The 18,608-nt window shown below is 41.2% G+C and overlaps 1 protein-coding gene across 1 annotated transcript in view; it reads right to left on the bottom strand.

Moving 5' to 3' along the window:
- Nucleotides 1–7,302: 7,302 nt before the first annotated feature.
- Nucleotides 7,303–18,608, bottom strand: part of LOC143019545 (propionyl-CoA carboxylase alpha chain, mitochondrial-like) — a 57,743-nt gene continuing 46,437 nt past the window's right edge. Inside the window, exons 13-16 of the mRNA XM_076175267.1 lie at nt 17,304–17,440; nt 17,120–17,201; nt 14,354–14,459; nt 7,303–8,204 (exon numbers count right to left, since the gene is read on the bottom strand). Of these exons, the coding sequence (XP_076031382.1) occupies nt 8,089–8,204; nt 14,354–14,459; nt 17,120–17,201; nt 17,304–17,440 (441 nt within the window). The 3' untranslated portion in view covers nt 7,303–8,088. The remainder of the gene's footprint in view (nt 8,205–14,353; nt 14,460–17,119; nt 17,202–17,303; nt 17,441–18,608) is intronic.

An 18,608-nucleotide genomic window follows, 5' to 3' on the forward strand; every position in this document is an offset into this window, starting at 1 on the left:
AAAACATCTTTTTATTACTTTCAATTTTTTTTGTCATACTCTTACCCCATTTCACATCTGCTCTCCTCTTTGCCTCCTTTACCTTGTGCTTTACTTCTCTTTTCTTTGTACCTCTCATATGACTCCCTTGTCCTATTTTGTAACCAATCTGTGAAAGCTCGCTTCTCTTCTACAACCTTCTTTGTTTCCTCATCCCACCATTCACTACCCTTCCTTCTATTTCCTCCTGTCCTTCTTGTTCCACACACCATCCTTGCACACTTTGTGACTACCTCCTTGAACCATCCCCATTCCTCCTCCACTCCACTCCACTACTCTATCCTTCACTCCTTTCCACTCCTACCTCAGCTTCTTCTTGTACTCCTTCTCCTTTTCCTGTAAAGAGTTCACTCTAAGCACCTCCCTACCTTTTGTCCTTTTCCTCTTCATCTATCCTCCACTCTCAACTTAGCTTCCACCAAAAAATGATCCGATATTCCCCCACTCTCTCCCCTTAGCACATGTACATCCTTAACTCTTCCTATTATACTCCTATCTACCACTAAGTAGTCCATTAATGTTCTACTACCCTTCCATCCACCACCCTCTCCCATGTGTACTTATGCTTGGCTTTCTTCCAAAACACTGTATTTGTTATCATTAACTCTCTAGACACATCACCATCAACTCTCCACTGCAATTCTTTCCGGGAACTCCACATTTCTCAACTACTCTGTCAATTGGTTCATTTCGTACCCTAGCATTAAGGTCTTCCAATACTACTACATTGACGTTCCTCCCTAATCCCTCTATGCACTTTAAATCTATCCAAAAAGTTTCCCTTTCTTCTACACTCTTCTCACTACCAGGCCCATATGCACTTACAAAAACCCACATCTCCTTTCCCAGTTTCACCTTCATCCACATTATCCTTGAAGAAACCTCCATCCATTCCACTACACATTTACCTATCTCTTCACTTACTAGTATAGCCACCCCTTCTCTCCCTTGCCATCTCTTCACTCCTGAGAACCTCTGAACTACACACCCAAACTCACACTCGCCCTTCACTCTCAACTTAGTTTCACTCAAAGCCAATACATTCATCTTTCTTCTCAGGGCTCGGTTTTGGGTCCCTTGTTGTTCATTATGTATATAAACGACTTAGACGAAGGGTTAAATAGTGATGTTAGTAAGTTTGCGGACGACACTAAAATAGGACGCCTAATTAGGTCAGGAGACGACGCCCAGATTCTGCAGGATGACCTTAATAAGCTGTTAACATGGTCGGTGAAATGGCTAATGAACTTCAATATCTCTAAGTGTAGCGTGTTAAACGTAGGGCTACACAACCCCGAAAATAGATACAACTTAGATAACACGTTTTTAGAAAAATCTGAGTGCGAGAGGGACTTGGGAGTTCTGGTGAGTCCGGACCTTAAAACCAGGAAGCAGTGTATTAGCGCCAGAAATAAAGCTAACAGAGCATTAGGCTTCATTGCTAGGATGGTAACGAATAGAAGTGCAGAGGTAATTATTAAACTCTATCTAGCGATAGTTAGACCCATCCTTGACTATGCGGAACATATTTGGTCTCCGTCCTACAGAATGGACGTAAATTCACTAGAATCAGTACAGAGAAGAATGACCAAAATGATACAAGGACTCGGAAATTTGCCTTACGAAGAGAGGCTTAGGCACCTAAACTTACACTCTGGAAAGACGCAGAGTGCGGGGTGATCTAATAGAAGTGTTCAAGTGGATCAAAGGCTATAACAAGGGTGATGCAAACAAGGTCATCATAATAAAACAACAGGGCAGGACTCGCAGTAATGGGTATAAACTGGACAAATTTAGATTTAAGAAGGAAATAGGCAAGAATTGGTTTACTAATAGGGTGGTCGATGAATGGAATAAACTTAGTAACCATGTAGTAAGTGCTGAAACTATCAGTTGTTTTAAAAAACGATTAGACAACTTTATGGATGGGGATGACAGGTGGTGATGGATACGGAGCTGCCTAGTGTAGGCCTTATGGTCTTTTGCAGTCCTTTATTTCTTATGTTCTTATGTACAAACATACTACCTATCTCTTCCCTTTTACTCTCATCTGTACCACATCCATGCATATTAAAAGACCCAAACCTTAGGGTGCTGGTTGGAAAACTCCTAGACCCTCTTATGCCTTTACTTTTTTTTTAGGAATGTTCCCTGTGGGGTAACAGGGAGAAGGATGCCTGGTCCCAATCCCCGTCCCATTTTTCCTGCCTCTTACAATCCAAGTGGGAAGACTTGGTGGCAGAATTCTTTTCCCCCCACCACAGGGGGGAATTTAAGAGATGAAATGTCTGAGAAGTAAAGTAGGGGTTACAGGGTTGGAAAAAGTAAGTAATGAGGTGAAGAGAAGGGCTAGGGTGAAAAGGGAGATGGCAGATAAGACTGATAAAAGAGTATTGGGCTGGTTTAGACACATGGAATAAATGATCATGGATGTATGTGTATTATCTTTTTTATTTATTCTATTTTTTTTTCACTTTATTCATGTACGGAGAAAGGGAAAGATATAATTGATCATTTGGACATTCTTGATCATGCCCCACCCTCATTTTTTGAACTATTTTTTACGTGGAGAGAGAGTTTTCTATGAACAGGCATATCGCGTTTTCTGTGGTTTGTCAACCACAACTGGTGAAAGAGAATGAGGAAACTGCCTATCTTTATGACAGAGAAAGTATGTGTGATAATGATGATAATAAAGGGTTTATAGCAATACATAGGTACACTGACAATATACAGTTACAATCTTTTGAGCTAGTCATAAGTGTGTAGTGTGCAGGTCATTGTAGTTGATAGCAATTTTTCCCTTGTACCACTCCCTGTATTTACCTAGTTGTGTTATACGGGAAGGGGAGCTATGCTTGTAGTGACCAGTCTTTGTATCTTACAACATCTAGTTTGTTCTTAAATTCTTGTATGGTGTTTGCACACACTATTGTTTTGTCCAATTTGTTCCAGACACCCACACTGTGTGAAAAGCTGTTTCTTTCAGATCTCTTCTATAACTATCCTTTTTGAGTTTCATTTCATGTCCCCTTGTTTTTCTTCTATCCCACTTTAATAAGTCTTCTCTGTCAAGGACTTCCATGCCTTTCATGATTCTGTAAATGGCCAAAAGATCACCTCTTTCTCTTCTTTGTTCCAGGGTTGGTAGTTCAAGTTTAGACAATCTTTGCTCGTATGTCAATCTTTAAAGTGTTGAGGTCATCTTTGTTGTTGATCTATGAATTCTTTCTATTTTCCTTATATTCTTTTTTGTACTGGGTGTCCACAGTGTACTCCAATCTTGGTCTTATCAGTGTGACTAGTATTCTTTTTACCATTACCTCATCCAAATAATTAAAAGCCACCTTTATTGATCTCAGTAAATTGTAGGTTTCTCCAACTGTTATGTATATCTGCTTGGTCCTTTTCGGAACAAACTTTCTTTACTTCCTTTGCACTGATTTTATATTGTCCTGATATTATTATTTTTAGTTTTATCAAATTCCGTGATACTACATTTCTTAATGTAGAAGTTAACCTTCCACTTTTGACTCCATTCCCAGACCTTGTCCAGGTCTCTCTAGTGATTCACAATAATTTTCTGTACTTTAGTAGTTTTGCGTCACCTGCAAAGAAGTTCATGTAACATTCTACACCTTCATGTCATTTACATATATAGCAAACATTATTGGAGCCAATACTGGACCCTGTGGGACTCCACTATCATTTCTTCCCAGGTAGAGCTTTTATCTCTTAGCACCACCCTCATTTTTCTTCTGTACAAGAAATCTTCCATTTCAATAATTTTCCGTGTACACCTGCTGTTTTGAGTTTTCTCAATATTTTTTTGTCTGGTAATTTATCAAATGCCTTTTGTAAGTTCAGGAAAGCAGTCTGCCCATCCATCTCTTTCTTGCAATATATGTAATAACCTTGAATAGAAACAGATTAAATTTGTGGCACATAATCTTCCCTATCTGAAACAGAATTGTTTTGGATTTAGTATATTGTTCTCCTCCAGATGTTTAGTCCATCTACTTTTGATGATTTTTTTCACAAATTTGAGCTATTGTACTTGTAAGGGAGACTGGTCTATAGTCTGTTGGGTCTTCCTTGTCCCCCCCTTTATATATTAGCACGATATTGGCATTTTTCCAGTCTTGCGGTACCCCTTACAAGGGAGGTAGCCAAAGTCAAAAGACAAATCCACTTCCACCCATTTGATCCCTACATACTACATTCCCATTCAGCACCCCTCCCTCCCTCTTTTCTTTGCTCCTCCTGGATGATGGGTCATCACTGCATCCTGTCCTTTGCCCTGGGTCAGAAGCAATGCAGCAAGATACAGCACATCCACAGCAAGGCCGCTTCATTTAATCAGTGACTTCACCTTCTGTCCCCTCATGCAGAAAAAGAGAAAATGGGGAGAAATCCCTTTGGGCTGCATCAAAATATTATTCACGCATACTCTCTAACCCCTCATCCCCCACCCACTCCTGTGCATCATAGCATCATCCATACATAACAATTCTCCACTAACCCCTATCTTGTGTCTTCTCCCTTCCTCAACAGACATCCCCTCTTTTCCATTGCCCCTTCTACCCTATCCATCCATCTCATCCTTGGTTGCCCCTTCATGTTCACTCCACCTCTGCCTTCCACACTTCTTTCCATGTGCCCAAACCATCCCAGCCCTATCTTCCAACTCCTTTTCCACCCCTGCTCTCCTCTTCATGTAATTTCTCACTCTATCCAGCCTAGAAACCCCTTCTGAGGCATTTCATCTCAAACATATTAAACTCTTTCCCTCTTCCTTTCTTATGTTCCATGTTTCCGCCCCATACAGTGCTGTTGGCACAATCACCCCTTCATACAATCTCCTTTTAGCATCTATTCCTAAATATCTATTTCTCATTACACTTTTTAATCTCCCCAAAGTGTCTACACTGTCATAAGCCTCTTCCAATTCCATAAAGGCCCAAAAAACATCCTTAGCTTTTCCTAAAGGATCCACACAACCCCTACCTTTCCTCACCAATTACTCCCTCTGTTCCTCTCAATCAAAACACTCCCATATGCCTTCCCAATTATACTCAACAAACTGATCCCTCTGAAACTACTACACTCCTATTTGTCCTGTTTTCCTTTGTAAAATGGAACTATACAAGCACTCCTCCAGTCCTCTGGCATTCTCCCATAGGCACATATTAAAATACTTCACTAGCCACTCCATCTCCCTTCTTCAGACACTCTGTATGACACCCGTCTAACCCAGGTGCCTTACCTGTTCTAATAATTTTCAAAATTACTTGCACATCATTTCTTATTTCTCCTCCATTTTCCTCTCCCACCACTCATTTTCTTAGCACCTACTGCTACCACTAATCCCTCCCTATATTCTTCCACATTCAACAGCTCTCTATAGTACTCTGCCCACCTTCCCCTTACTGCCTCTTCTGTTAACATCTGTCCATCTATGCCTTTTACCTTTTCTCCTCTACTTGACTGACTCACCTCCCCATCCTCTCCTAACTTCCTTCCAAAACATCTTTTTATGTTAAAAATTTTCTGTCATATTTCTCTCCCATTTTATATCTGCTCTCCTTTATCTTTTTTGTTTTGCATCTCTTCTTTTTTCTGTACTTCTTGTACGTTTCTCTTGTTCTATTTTATAACCAGTCCCTGAATGCTCACCTCAATATCCTTCCTTCTATTCCCTCCCATCCTCCTTGTTCCACACACCAACTTTACATACCTTGTCACTCCTTCCTTGAAACACCCCCATTCCTCCACCCCTACCTCTACTCTATCCTTCACCACCTTCCACACTTTTCTCAGCTGCTTCTGTAATGCATGCTCATTTTCCTTCTTATTTAAACAGTACTCTAAGCACCTCTCTACCTTCTGGTCTTTTTCTTTCTCCACCTATCCTCCAACCTCACCTTCCAACAAAAAATTATCTAATATTCCCCCACTCTCTCCCCTAAACACATGGCCATCCAGAACTCTTCCTACTCTTTTCCTAGATACCACCCTTCCTTCCACCACCCTCTCCCATGTGTACGTATACTTGACCTTTTCCTAAACACTATATTAGCTATCATTAACTCCCTAAACACATCTCTACCATTAACTCTTCACTATTTTTACCTAGCACTCCACACTTCCCAACCACTCCCTTTATTGGTTCATCTCCTACCCTAGCATTGAAATCTCCCAAAATCAATACATAGACATTCCTCCCAAAACTCTCATTTCAATCTACCCAGACTTCCTTTACACTCTTCAAACTACCAGGCCCATATGCACTTACAAAAACCCAGACCTCCCTTCCTAGTTTCACCTTCATCCACATTAACCTTGAAGAAACCTCCTTGCACTCCACAACATGCTTACCTATCTCCTCACTAGTAGAGCCACCCCTTCCTTCCCTTGTCATCTCCTCACTCCTGACATCCTCACCACTACACTGCCAAACTCAAAAATATCCCTCCCTTTCAACTTAAGACTCAATGCCAACACATCTTCCTTCTCACAAACAATACTGTTTATCTTTTCCCTTTCACTCTCATCTGTACTACACTCATGCACATTAAAAGACACAAACCTAAGGGTTCTGTTTGGAAAATTCCTCCCAGATCATATTTTGCCTTGACTTCTCGTAGGAATGTACCCCTCAGGGTCACAGAGAGCAGGATGTCCCATTATTCGTCTCATTTTAGCCACCTTTATGACCCAAGTGGAAAGACTCTGTGGCAGTATTCTTTCTTCCCTCTACCACAGGGGACAGAGGCACAAATGTAAATATATACTCACTATTAAGAGGGGGCACAGGGATAGCATAATGGAGGGACAGTTGCAGTGTAATAACGTAACATAATTTCTCTATAAGTAGAGAATTCCTTTAACATAATGTGTGACTTTGGTCCATAGGAGCACCCCATATTGTCCCTAAAATATCAGCTGCCTGCTACTGTATAACAACATGCAGCCAATACCCCAGATTGGAATAAACCAGCTTTGGCTGTCAAGCCTTGCGATTGAGGTGCTGTATCATGCTGTATTACAACTTGGGCAGTGAGCAGGGAACTGGGAACAGGTATGGGGGGAAAGGTGGGTGCATGCCATCACTTTGACCTTTGTCACAAGTAGCAAAATCCTCACCTGGTCAGCCAGTGAGCATCCTGTTCTTATATGACATATAACTACAAATGTTACATTTCTTTCACTTTTTTTTTTATACGATGAAAACTATATGGATAAATGAAATATAGAACACACTATCAATCATTTTTAAATATATTTACACCCATTTCCATCTATAAAAATATTTGAATTAACAATCCAAATTGGTAACCTGCAGTCAAAGAACTATCCTAGACTAAACTAATGTTGATTTAGCTCCAAATGGTACCATTACAAAAAGTTCCAAATCCATAGAAAGTAAAACTATCTTGGGCTGCATACAAATTTGGATCATTATGTCAACTATGCAACCAAGCCATACTTTCATCTGACAAGTCATATCCACAATTACAATATACAAGAATCATACAAAAATATCACTATGGTAGTTCCCACAATGAAAACTACTGAGATATTGTTGAACTTTTGCCATTTCATACAAATCCTATGGTAAATCAGTTGGAAGGTGTCAAGATTGACAAAATTTTGAAGTAAAAATAATAAATACTAAACAACTGGTTTCACAATAGAATTTGCTTCTTTAAGTCAATCTAATCCCTTAACTTTTGAGCAGTACTTATGCTTTTATTCTGGAAGAAGGCCATTCTATTCATCTCTGGTGGGTCCCTCTGTTTACAAAAAGGTAGTTCATCTCAATTAATCCCACTACATCATTTTATTCTGGCAACTACCTGGCTATTCAATTCATTCCAAGGCAACCCTTTGGTAAAGAACAACATATAATATTCTATTTTTTGTTATGAAATAGAAGGTATGAGATGAGGACACTTGTGCTTCGCAAATGTGAGAACATTAAGAATTATGAACACAAGTTCTCTATTTACTTTGAAGCACCAGGTCATACCAGCTGTGTCAGAATTCCTACTCAAATTCAACTAGGACCTGTTCCTCTTCCACTGTGTCACCAACTGCCACGTTGACAGACTTGATTTTTCCTGTAGTTGCAGCAACCAAGGAGTTCTGCATCTTCATTGCCTCTGCAAGTAGAATGAACATAAAGTCATTAGGTCTAGAGTGTGTGGTTCAGCATTAATGGTGTACTGCATGACCGGCCTATCCCCTGAGGGACGATACGGCCTCTGTAACCCACCATAGTGGCTTGGTAAGGTTGTATGTATAGGAAGAAGTGCAAGTAAAGTTTTTGGTATGTTGGAATGGCTACGGTTGTGAATGAAGTCTGAAATCACTGAAATCAGCTTAACCATACTAATTAGGTGCTAACATATATATGCAACAGTGGCCTACTGCACCTCTGATATCCACCAGAATAAATAGATTACATAGATACATATACATACATATACCAAGGCTTTTTCCCCCTTACTAGGGAGGTAGCCAAAAAGGAAAAGGCATAAAATCATTCCCACCCATTCCATCCCTGAAAACACTCCACACCCCTCCACCCTCCCTCCCATCTTAGCACCTCCTAGATGACGGGTCATCCCTGCACCCTGTCCACTGCCCTGGGTCAGAAGCAGTGTCGCAAGACACAGCACATCCACAGCAAGGCCGCTTCATTAAATCGACGACCCCCCCCTCTCTGTCCCCCTATATAAAGGAGAGGACGGGGAGAAATCCCTTCGGGCTGCGTCAAAATTTTGCTCACACACACTACCTCACCCCCCATCCCCCGTCCATTCCACCTCATGCATCACAACATCTTCCATATACAACCATTCTCCATTCACCCCTGTCTTCTGTCCTCTCCCGTCCTTCCTCAACAGACATTCCCCTCTTCCCCAAAGCCCCCTTCACCCCATCCATCCATCTCATCCTAGGACGTCCCCTCATGTTCACTCCCTCCACATCTGCCTTCCATACCTCCTTTACTAGTCTTTCTTCACTCATTCTTTCCATGTGTCCAAACCATCCTAATACTCTTTCATCAACCCTATCTCCCAACTCCCTTTCCACCCCTGTTCTCCTCCTCACCTCCTCATTTCTCACTCTATCTAGCCTAGTAACCCCCATCATACTTCTCAGACACTTCATCTCAAACACATTCAAGCTCCTTCTCTCTTCCTCTCTTATGTTCCATGTTTCTGCTCCATACAGTGCTGTTGGTACAATCACTCCTTCATATAGTCTCCTCTTAGCATCCATTCCCAAATTTCTATTCCTCATTACACTTTTTAATCCACCAAGGCATTTACTCGCTTCTCTCAATCTACATTCTACCTCCACCTTTACTCCACCTTTTCCTACCACATTTGCACCCAAGTATCTAAAACTATCCACTTCCTCCAGTTGCTCTCCCTTGATGCTCACTTCCAGATTACTGCCACTTTCACCCCTTGTACATCTCATCACCTTACTTTTACACACATTTATCTTCAGCTTTCTTCTATCACATACTCTCCCAAACTCTGTCACCAACTTCCTCAATCCCTCCTCCAATCCTGCCACAAGCGCAGTGTCGTCCGCAAACAACAGCTGGCTCACCTCCCACTTTTCTCCATTTCCTTTAACCATCTCCAATCCCTGACCCACTACCCTTGCATTTACCTCTCGCACTACTCCATCCATGTATAAGTTGAACAGCCAGGGTGACATAACGCATCCTTGACGAAGTCCCACCTTTACCTCAAACCACTCACTCTCTCCATTTCTAATCCTGACACAAGCTCTACTACTCTCATAAAAACTCTTGACAGCTCCGAGAAGCTTTCCTCCTATCCAGTATATCCGCATAACCTCCCACAGTGCCTTTCTGTCTACCCTGTCATCAGCCTTTTCCAGATCCATAAAGGCCCAAAAAACATCCTTCCCCTTTCCTATAGCTTTCTCACATATCTGTCTTACCACAAAAATCTGATCTACACAACCTCTACCTGTACTAAATCCACACTGTTCCTCACCAAATACTCCCTCTGTTCCTCTCCTAATCCTCTCAATCAAGATCCTCCCATAAGCCTTCCCAACTACACTTAACAAGCTAATCCCTCTGAAACTACTACATTCACACTTGTCCCCTTATCCCTTGTAAAGTGGAACTATACAAGCACTCCTCCGGCACTCTACCTTCTCTCCAGCAAACATTACATAACCTCACCAACCAGTCCACCATCACTGTACCTCCTTTTTTAAGACATTCTGCATGGCATCCATCCAGACCAGGTGCCTTACCTGCTTTCATCATCTTAACTGCTGCCTTCACCTCATCCTTCCTTATTTCTCCTCCATTTTCCTCACTCATCACTCTCATTTTCTTAGCATTTCCCACTGCAGCTATCTTTCCCTCCCTATCCTCCTTCACATTCAGCAACTCCCTAAAATATTCTGCCCATCTTCCCCTTATTGCCTTCTCCTTCATTATCATCTCTCCATCTGCACCTTTTACCTTTTCTTCTCTACTTGATTCGCCTCCTCTTCCTCTCTTAATTTCTTTCCAAAACATCTTTTTATTACTTTCAAAATTTTCTGTCATACTCTTACACCATTTTACATCTGCTCTCCTCTTTGCCTCCTTTACCTTTTTCTTTACTTCTCTTTTCTTTTCTTTGTACCTCTCATATGACTCCCTTGTCCTATTTTGTAACCAATCTGTGTAAGCTCGCTTCTTCTCTTCTACAACCTTCTTCATTTCCTCATCCCACCATTCACTACCCTTTCTTCTATTTCTTCCTGTCCTTCTTGTTCCACACACCATCTTTGTACACTTTGTGATTCCCTCCTTGAACCATCCCCATTCCTCCTCCACACCTACCTCTACTCTATCCTTCACTCCCTCCCACTCCTCCTTCAGCTTCTTCTTGTACTCCTTCTCCTTTTCCTCTTCATTTAAAGAGTTCACTCTAAGCACCTCCCTACCTTTTGTCCCTTTCCTCATTCTCCATCTGTCCTCCACTCTCAACTTACCATCCACCAAATAATGATCTGATATTCCCCCATCCTCTCCCCTTAGCACATGTACATCCTTAACTCTTCCTATCATAATCCTATTTACCACTACATAGTCCATTAAAGCTCTATCTACCACCCTTCCCTCCACCACCCTCTCCCATGTGCACTTATGCTTGACTTTCTTCCGAAACACTGTATTTGCTATCATCAACTCTCTTTCTAGACACATTTCCACCATCAACTCTCCACTACGATTTTTTCCTGGAACTCCACATTTCCCAACCACTCCATCAATTGGATCCTTTCCTACCCTAGTATTAAGGTCTCCCAGTACTATTACATTTACATATACCAAGGGTTTTTCCCCCTTACAAGGGAGGTAGCCAGAGTCAAAAGGCATAAGTCTGCTCCCACTCATTTCATCCCCAGATACTCCATTCCCATTCACCATTCCTTCCTCCTTCTTTTCTTGACTCCTCCTGGATGACAGGTCATCCCTGCATCTTGTCCATTGCCCTGGGTCAGAAGTAATGCAGTAAGACACAACACATCCATATAAATGCATACATATACCAAGGCTTTTTCCCCCTTACAAGGGAGGAAGCCAAAAAGGAAAAGGCATAAAATCATTCCCACCCATTCCATCCCTGAATACACTCCACACCCATCCACCCTCCCTCTTATTTTAGCCAAAAAACAAAGGCATAAAATCCACTCCCACCCATTCCATCCCTAGATACACTCCACTCCCATTCATCCCCCTCCCTCTCTTATCTTGGCTCCTCCTGGATGAAGGGTCATCCCTGCATCTTGCCCACCACCATGGGTCAGAAGCACTGCAGCAAAACAGCACATTCATAGCAAGGCTGCTTCATTTAATCAGCAACCCCCATTCTCCATCCCCTCATACAGAAAAAGAGAGGACAGGGAGAAATCCTTTCATACATATATATACAGTGGCAGTGAAAAGTTTGAGTGCAAAATTACTGGCACCCAAATGTTTTGCTAAACTCAAAACACATGAAAAATACCCATTTCCTATCAAACTTTTGGGTATTTTTCAATGCCAGCATCTGTATTGTTATTTTGGTGAGACAATATGCACCACTTGGCAACTCTGTTTAGTCGCTCCAGGGACAACATGGTGTCAGTTTGTAAACATTTCTCACGTGGACTAGTCTATTTTTTGTGGTGGTCTCTTTTTTTTTGTGCCTCAATATCTCTGTAATGGGAAGTGGTCAAGAGCTGGTAAGAGGCACAATTATTGCTATTATAACCCTCTATAAGGAGGATTATGAGTGTAAAGATATAACCACTCGTGTGGGAATTGGGGTGCAGCAAGTGCAAAAGTGGATCAAGAAATTTTGAGACTGAGGAGGATGCCATTCCTACCCCCAAGCCTCACATTGGTTGGCCAAGGAAGATATCAAATTATACTTCTAAGGTTATTAAGAGGCAGGTGGATAAAGATCCGACACTCACAAGACAGGTAGCCAAAGATTTACAATATTGTAGTTGTGCTAAGGTTCTTCCTCTCTTAATTGCAAAAAACATTTATGATTGCATAGCTTTTTGCAAGAAATATATGGACTAGACCCTAGAAGACTGGGAACAAGTATTGTGGAGTGATGTGTCAATGTTTGTGGTGTCATCAGGCTGGGGTGAGGCACCTCAGGGGATCGGACCCTAATGACCTACACTATACAACTCAAGTGGTGAAACATGCACAAGTGTTACAGTGTATGGGTGCTTTGCTTTTGGTTGAGTTGGCAATTTAACATTTCTTGAACCAAATGAGTGTAAATCAACACAGTTATTTCAAGTTATTGTGTGATAACCTGCCTGAAAGTTTTGAAAAGTGTAAAACAAGCTGGTTTATGCAGGACGAGGCTCCTGCTCACACAGCTCGGTCTATTACCCAGTGGTGTAGATTACTTCAAAAAGTGGCCTGGGAATTCACCAGACCTAAATCCCATAAAGCATGTGTGGCATATCATTAAAAAACAGTTTCAGGATTGTGGCATTTCGACTGTAGCAAAGCTAAAAAGTGGAGTATGTAGGGGATGGAATGGATGGGAGTTGTTTATATGCCTTTTTTTGGGGTGGCTACCTCCTTTGTAAGGGGAAGAAAGCCTTTGGTATATGTATGTACATAGAAAAACTGGCAAGATGCATCCCAGTACATTTAGAGGTCATCCAACTTAAAGGAAAATTGCTTGGCAAATAAGGTACATCATGAGCCATTTAAATGTCTATTTAAACATCACAATTATTTATATTGGTCTCTCATCATTTGTGCCCAAATTTTCTGCTACCACTGTATATATATTATCACAACCCGAGTGATGAAAATTCCTGTAGTGCTTCAGCTGGTTGGGTTACAGATTAAAACCTGCAGAGCCGGCTTGAGCATTTGTGCTTCTGTTCCTATCCTTCAAGTTTTAACTTGCTAAACTCCACCCCCTTTTTGTGGTCCATAAAGGGGCCAAGCATGACTCTCTTACTTCAGATCTAAAACAAATCAGACTCATGGGGTAACCAACCCCCCTCCTGTCTCCAAGGCCTCACATTGCTGCTCGTTTGGTGTACCCTCAGCTACAGTTGTCATTAGTACTATCAGCTGTGAATATCACCATTCTATAATTCCCCAAGTGTGATTGAGCTTATGATGTACTAGTTAGGGAGTTATATATAGCTTAGGATGTACTAGTTAAGGAAAATTATATTTAGTATAGGATGTATAAGGGAAAGTGACATTTTGCATAGGATTTATGTTTATAACCATTAGGAAAATTACAGGATAAGTTGTATGGCTGCTGCACTCAAATGATGAAAGTCAAGATTGTATCAGTACCTTATCCATTATAAATAAATGTTATTTCACTTTTGGTTACCAGTCTTTGGAGAAACCAGTCTAGTGCTAATTTATTCATTGAGAAAGAGCTCACTAAAACCAGTCAACTGTCCTTGCATCTTCTTTTTTTTATTGCATCTTGTGGTGTACTGGCATCTCCTATATTTGCCAAATGATTTGAACTGCTGTCTGATGAGCACCCAATTATTAGCCATCCTCTCACCTATCTCTATCACCCAAAGCACACCCAAGATCATGATATATAGAGAGAAAGAGAGGGGAGAGAAAGAGAGAGGGGAGAGAAAGAGAGGGGGGGAAGGAGAGAGGTGGGGGGAGATCAAAAGCAATTTCTTCTCAACAACAGTCCTACCATGATGTGATGCACTTGGGTATGGGGAATTTAAAAGAGAAGCAAATTATCATACTCACCTATGACACAAACTTCCTGTCCCTCTCCAACCATGTCTCCAACAGAACAAGATACGGACTTCACCAGTCCTGGCATGGGGGAAAGGACTTGCTTGCTCACATCCACCTGTAGGTCATAAAAGTGCATTACTACAACACATCTACCGTATGTTCAGACTCACTCATGCATAAACGACGTCAAGTCTTATTTAACATCTGATGTCCTCTTATAAAGGGGATGATGATGACATTCCCTAGACTGTTTGGCTGAGCAGTTCCATTTCTTTGAGGGATGTCATGGCTGGAACAGGGTTTACACATGTGTTCCTTATAGAGTATATGTTGTGTTGTTGGCATGCATAATTATGTACAATGCAGTCTTCCATATGTTCAACAGTGTGGGGTGAAGTGTTACATCCTGGACATTGATCTGTGATGCCATCATTCATCTGCCTGTTAAATTAGGGTAGCTAAATGGTGGCTGCATCGCAACCTGGTCAGGTGGACTCTGTCCTCTTAGGTGAGAGAGGATTCATAGGGATAGATGTCATGGAGTAGTATGTTGTCTTTCAGTCTACTGATGGAGCAGTGAGTGATATGATTATAGATATGCTTCTGGTGGCAGGTATCTGGTGGTTGTGAAAGAAGAGAATAGAGTTTTTGTGTGTGATATAGGTATTTGGGTCTTGTTTTGATGTTTCTTGGTGTGTGTGGGTGCTTTGCCATGTAGTGTTGTGGGTGGGATATGTTTGTAGAGGCTGCAGCAAGTGTTTGTGTGCCTCTTATGTCAAGGTGATCCTTGTCGTTGAGGACTTTCCTTTTATGGTGTAGATGGTCTGTAGGTGTTGTATTTATGCATCTTGTAATCATCTTTAAGACTTTGTTTTGTATAGTCTGCAGGGTGTTGTGGTGTGTCGCAATGAAGTTTGAGGCCCATGTAGGACTAGCACAATTCAAAACTGAGCATATATATGGTTTGTATACTGTAATGGTAATTTCTTTGTTTTGTCCAAATATTGTACCTGCAAGTGATTTATGCCCACTGAGTCTAGGAGTGCATTTTGTCTTCATGTTTGTGGTCTGTTCTTTGAATAGTGTGGATGTATCATATGTTATGCCAAGAATCTTGGGTGGGTGTGTTTATGGTATGAGGGTGCTGTTAATAAAAAGGCATGGTATGTATTTGTGCTAAGATGAAAGGGAGGGTGGAGGGGTGTGGAGTGTATTCAGGGATGAAATGGGTGGGAATGATTTTATGCCCTTTCCTTTTTGGCTACCTCCCTTGTAAGGGGGAAAAAGCCTTGGTATATGTATGTATGTATTTGTGTTCTGATATCCAGTTGATGAGAGGTGTGGATGTGGATAAAGGGGAGGAGGCCTTTGGTATATAAATAGATCCTTGGTGAAGAAGAAAAAACACTATACATTAAAAAGTGTATTGAGAAATGGATTTAGTTCTGTCAAAATGCTGACTGGATTTCCACAGTATCGGTTTCTTTTTTTTTCCTTGTCAATGATTTCACTACAGCCTCTTGTTTTCTATCCATAGGAAATACAAGGGAGGGGATAGATTTACTTGTGGGGAAGTGTGCAATTGTTGGCCCTCAATGAGTCTAAACCTAGAATTTTCTTAATATTATGCCACACTCCTTATATGGGGGAAAAGGCTCTTTGGTATACATGTATATACATATACAGTAAGTCCTCGTTATACGGTACATATGCGTTCCTGAAAACCTTACCGCAAATTGAAATTACCGAATACCGAACCCATTATAACATGTAATAATAGGATATGGCAGACGTACCTTCTCCCTGCTCTTTCCTCTTCAAAATATCTAGCGGATACCGTATCTGTGAATTTTTCTTACCGTAAATAGAATCGAGGGTAGTAATTACCAAATACTGTAACTGTGAATTTACTGGATAAAGAATTACCATATAAGGAGGACTCACTGTATATGCTTGTCAATCTGTTGCCCCATCTCTTTTGCATCAGACTTACGGCCCTTAGGGCACTGGACACATTCCATGGATCAGCCCACAAGTCAATGATTGAATTGAATTGAATTGAATTTTATTCGGATACAATCATACATACAATAAGTACAATACATACAAGACTCATTATTATACACAGTATATATAATTGTACATCCGAGGATGGCACAGAAAGTCAAAAGACTTATTTCCACTGTGGTCCTCATATTACAATTAGGAAAGGATTATCATAGAAAAGCAAGGTTATACGAAGTGTAAATTAGGATTATAAGAAGTGTAAATTAAACATATAAACTATTTTCTTAAGAGAGAACAGTGTCAATGAGGCAAACTTTCGCACAGACCCTACATCAATGGAGGGAAGATGGATCCCTGAAAGCTCATTGTCCCAATTGTGGAACTACCAATGCCCCCTCATCTCATCCCACCCCCACTTCCCACTGGTGGGACATACAGTTCATAGATCACTAAAGCCGCAAGTGCGAGTGAAGCAGGTGGATACCTGTGATGCCAAATATACAATGATTTTTATTGATTCCTCAACTGGGCCACAACCACCAGATGCAAAAAAATAAATTACTTTTATGCACTTTTTAATGATATGCTCAATATTTTTTTTTTTTTGGCAAACAGTGTATATATACCAAATGCCCTTTTCTCCTTCATAAATACACATTACATGGAGCAAGAGCTGAGGCATGTTCACTAACTGAAGCAAACTTACAATTATTATAAAAATCAACATGATACAATACCCTATTCAAATTAAAGTCTTTGATCATATACCTTAGGCTTCTCTGGCATCTTGTCCAAGTAAGATGAGGCTGTTTTTGACATGACCCTTGCCTGGAAAGCTGTACCCTTGTATCTGCAAATCAAATGCAAATGATATAACTACTGTAACTTCCATTAATAAGAGATTATTCAAATTATGGCAGCTTTTATCATCACCAGTTACTACTGAGCTCACCTCACTCTCATCTGACCACTGTGACCCAGCTTAATGAGCTGCAATGTCTCTGCTGAGCCACCAAGATTGGCCTCAATCAATGCAGATGCTAAGTCAAAGTCACCACCAACTTCTAAGCTGTCTTCACCAACTGTAACCTGAAAGTCAAAACAAAAACGCATATGAAACAAGATATGGAGAATACATTTGTGGAGGCTGAGAGAACAGATGGAGGTATGGTGTAAGTGGGAGGACAAAAGTGAAAGCAAAGATAACATTGGGGAATGGCTATGTGAAAATAATGTTGTATGGAAATGAGCTATGGAACAACATACCAAAAGAACCTTATATTGGAGAAAAGGACTGTATGGTGGCCACTGCAGTTACCATTAGCAGTCAACTGAAAGAGAGACCTGAGGCATTGGATTGAATGACTGAGAGCATTTGATCAATCAGTCAATCTGTAGTTCTGTTTTTTGCTTACAAAAGGGCAGTCCCCTGTGGTATCCAGCCATGGCCACCTGGTTGTCTTGTAAATCCCTCCAAGAAAAAACTTTGTACTGCTGTCTGAATTGGGTACAGAATATTCTGTACAGTGACTGCATCTTAAGTATTTAATATATGTTATCTCCCTGTCTGGGGTATTGGCTGCATGTTATTATGGGGTTCAAAAAGAAACAAAATAACTACAGGCCTATAAGCTTGACTTCAATCATAGGAAAAATGATGAAAACTATCATCAGATGCTATCGAACATCATTTAGAAAGTAAACACATACATATACCAAAGGCTCTTTTCCCCCTTACATGGGAGGTAGCCAAAAGACAAGGCATAGAAACTACTCCCACCCATTCCATCCCCTACATACTCCACTCCCCTCTACCCTCCTCTCTCCCTCTTATCTTGGCACCTCCTGGATGACGGGTCATCCCTGCATCTTGTCCACTCCCCTAGGTCAGAAGCAGTGTCCCAAGACACACCACATCCACAGCAAGGCCACTTCATTAATTCGGTGACCCTCCTCTCTGTCCCTTCATGCAGAAAAGGAGAAGACAAGTAGAAATCCCTTCAGGCTACATCAATCTATTTCTCATACATACTACCTCACCCCCCATCACCCACCCACTCCCCCTCATGCATCACAGCATTATCCATACACCTTTCTCCATTCACCCCTATCTTCTGTCCTCTCCCATCCTTCCTCAACAGACATTCCCCTCCTTCACAATGCCCCTTTTACCCCATCCATCCATCTCATCCTAGGTTGCCCCCGCATGTTCATTCCTTCCACACCTCTTTTACTAATCTTTCTTCACTCATTCTTT

The sequence above is a fragment of the Oratosquilla oratoria genome, chromosome 37, assembly GCF_046742065.1.
Source record: "Oratosquilla oratoria isolate Oo_2021 chromosome 37, ASM4674206v1, whole genome shotgun sequence".
Lineage (NCBI taxonomy): Eukaryota > Metazoa > Arthropoda > Malacostraca > Stomatopoda > Squillidae > Oratosquilla > Oratosquilla oratoria.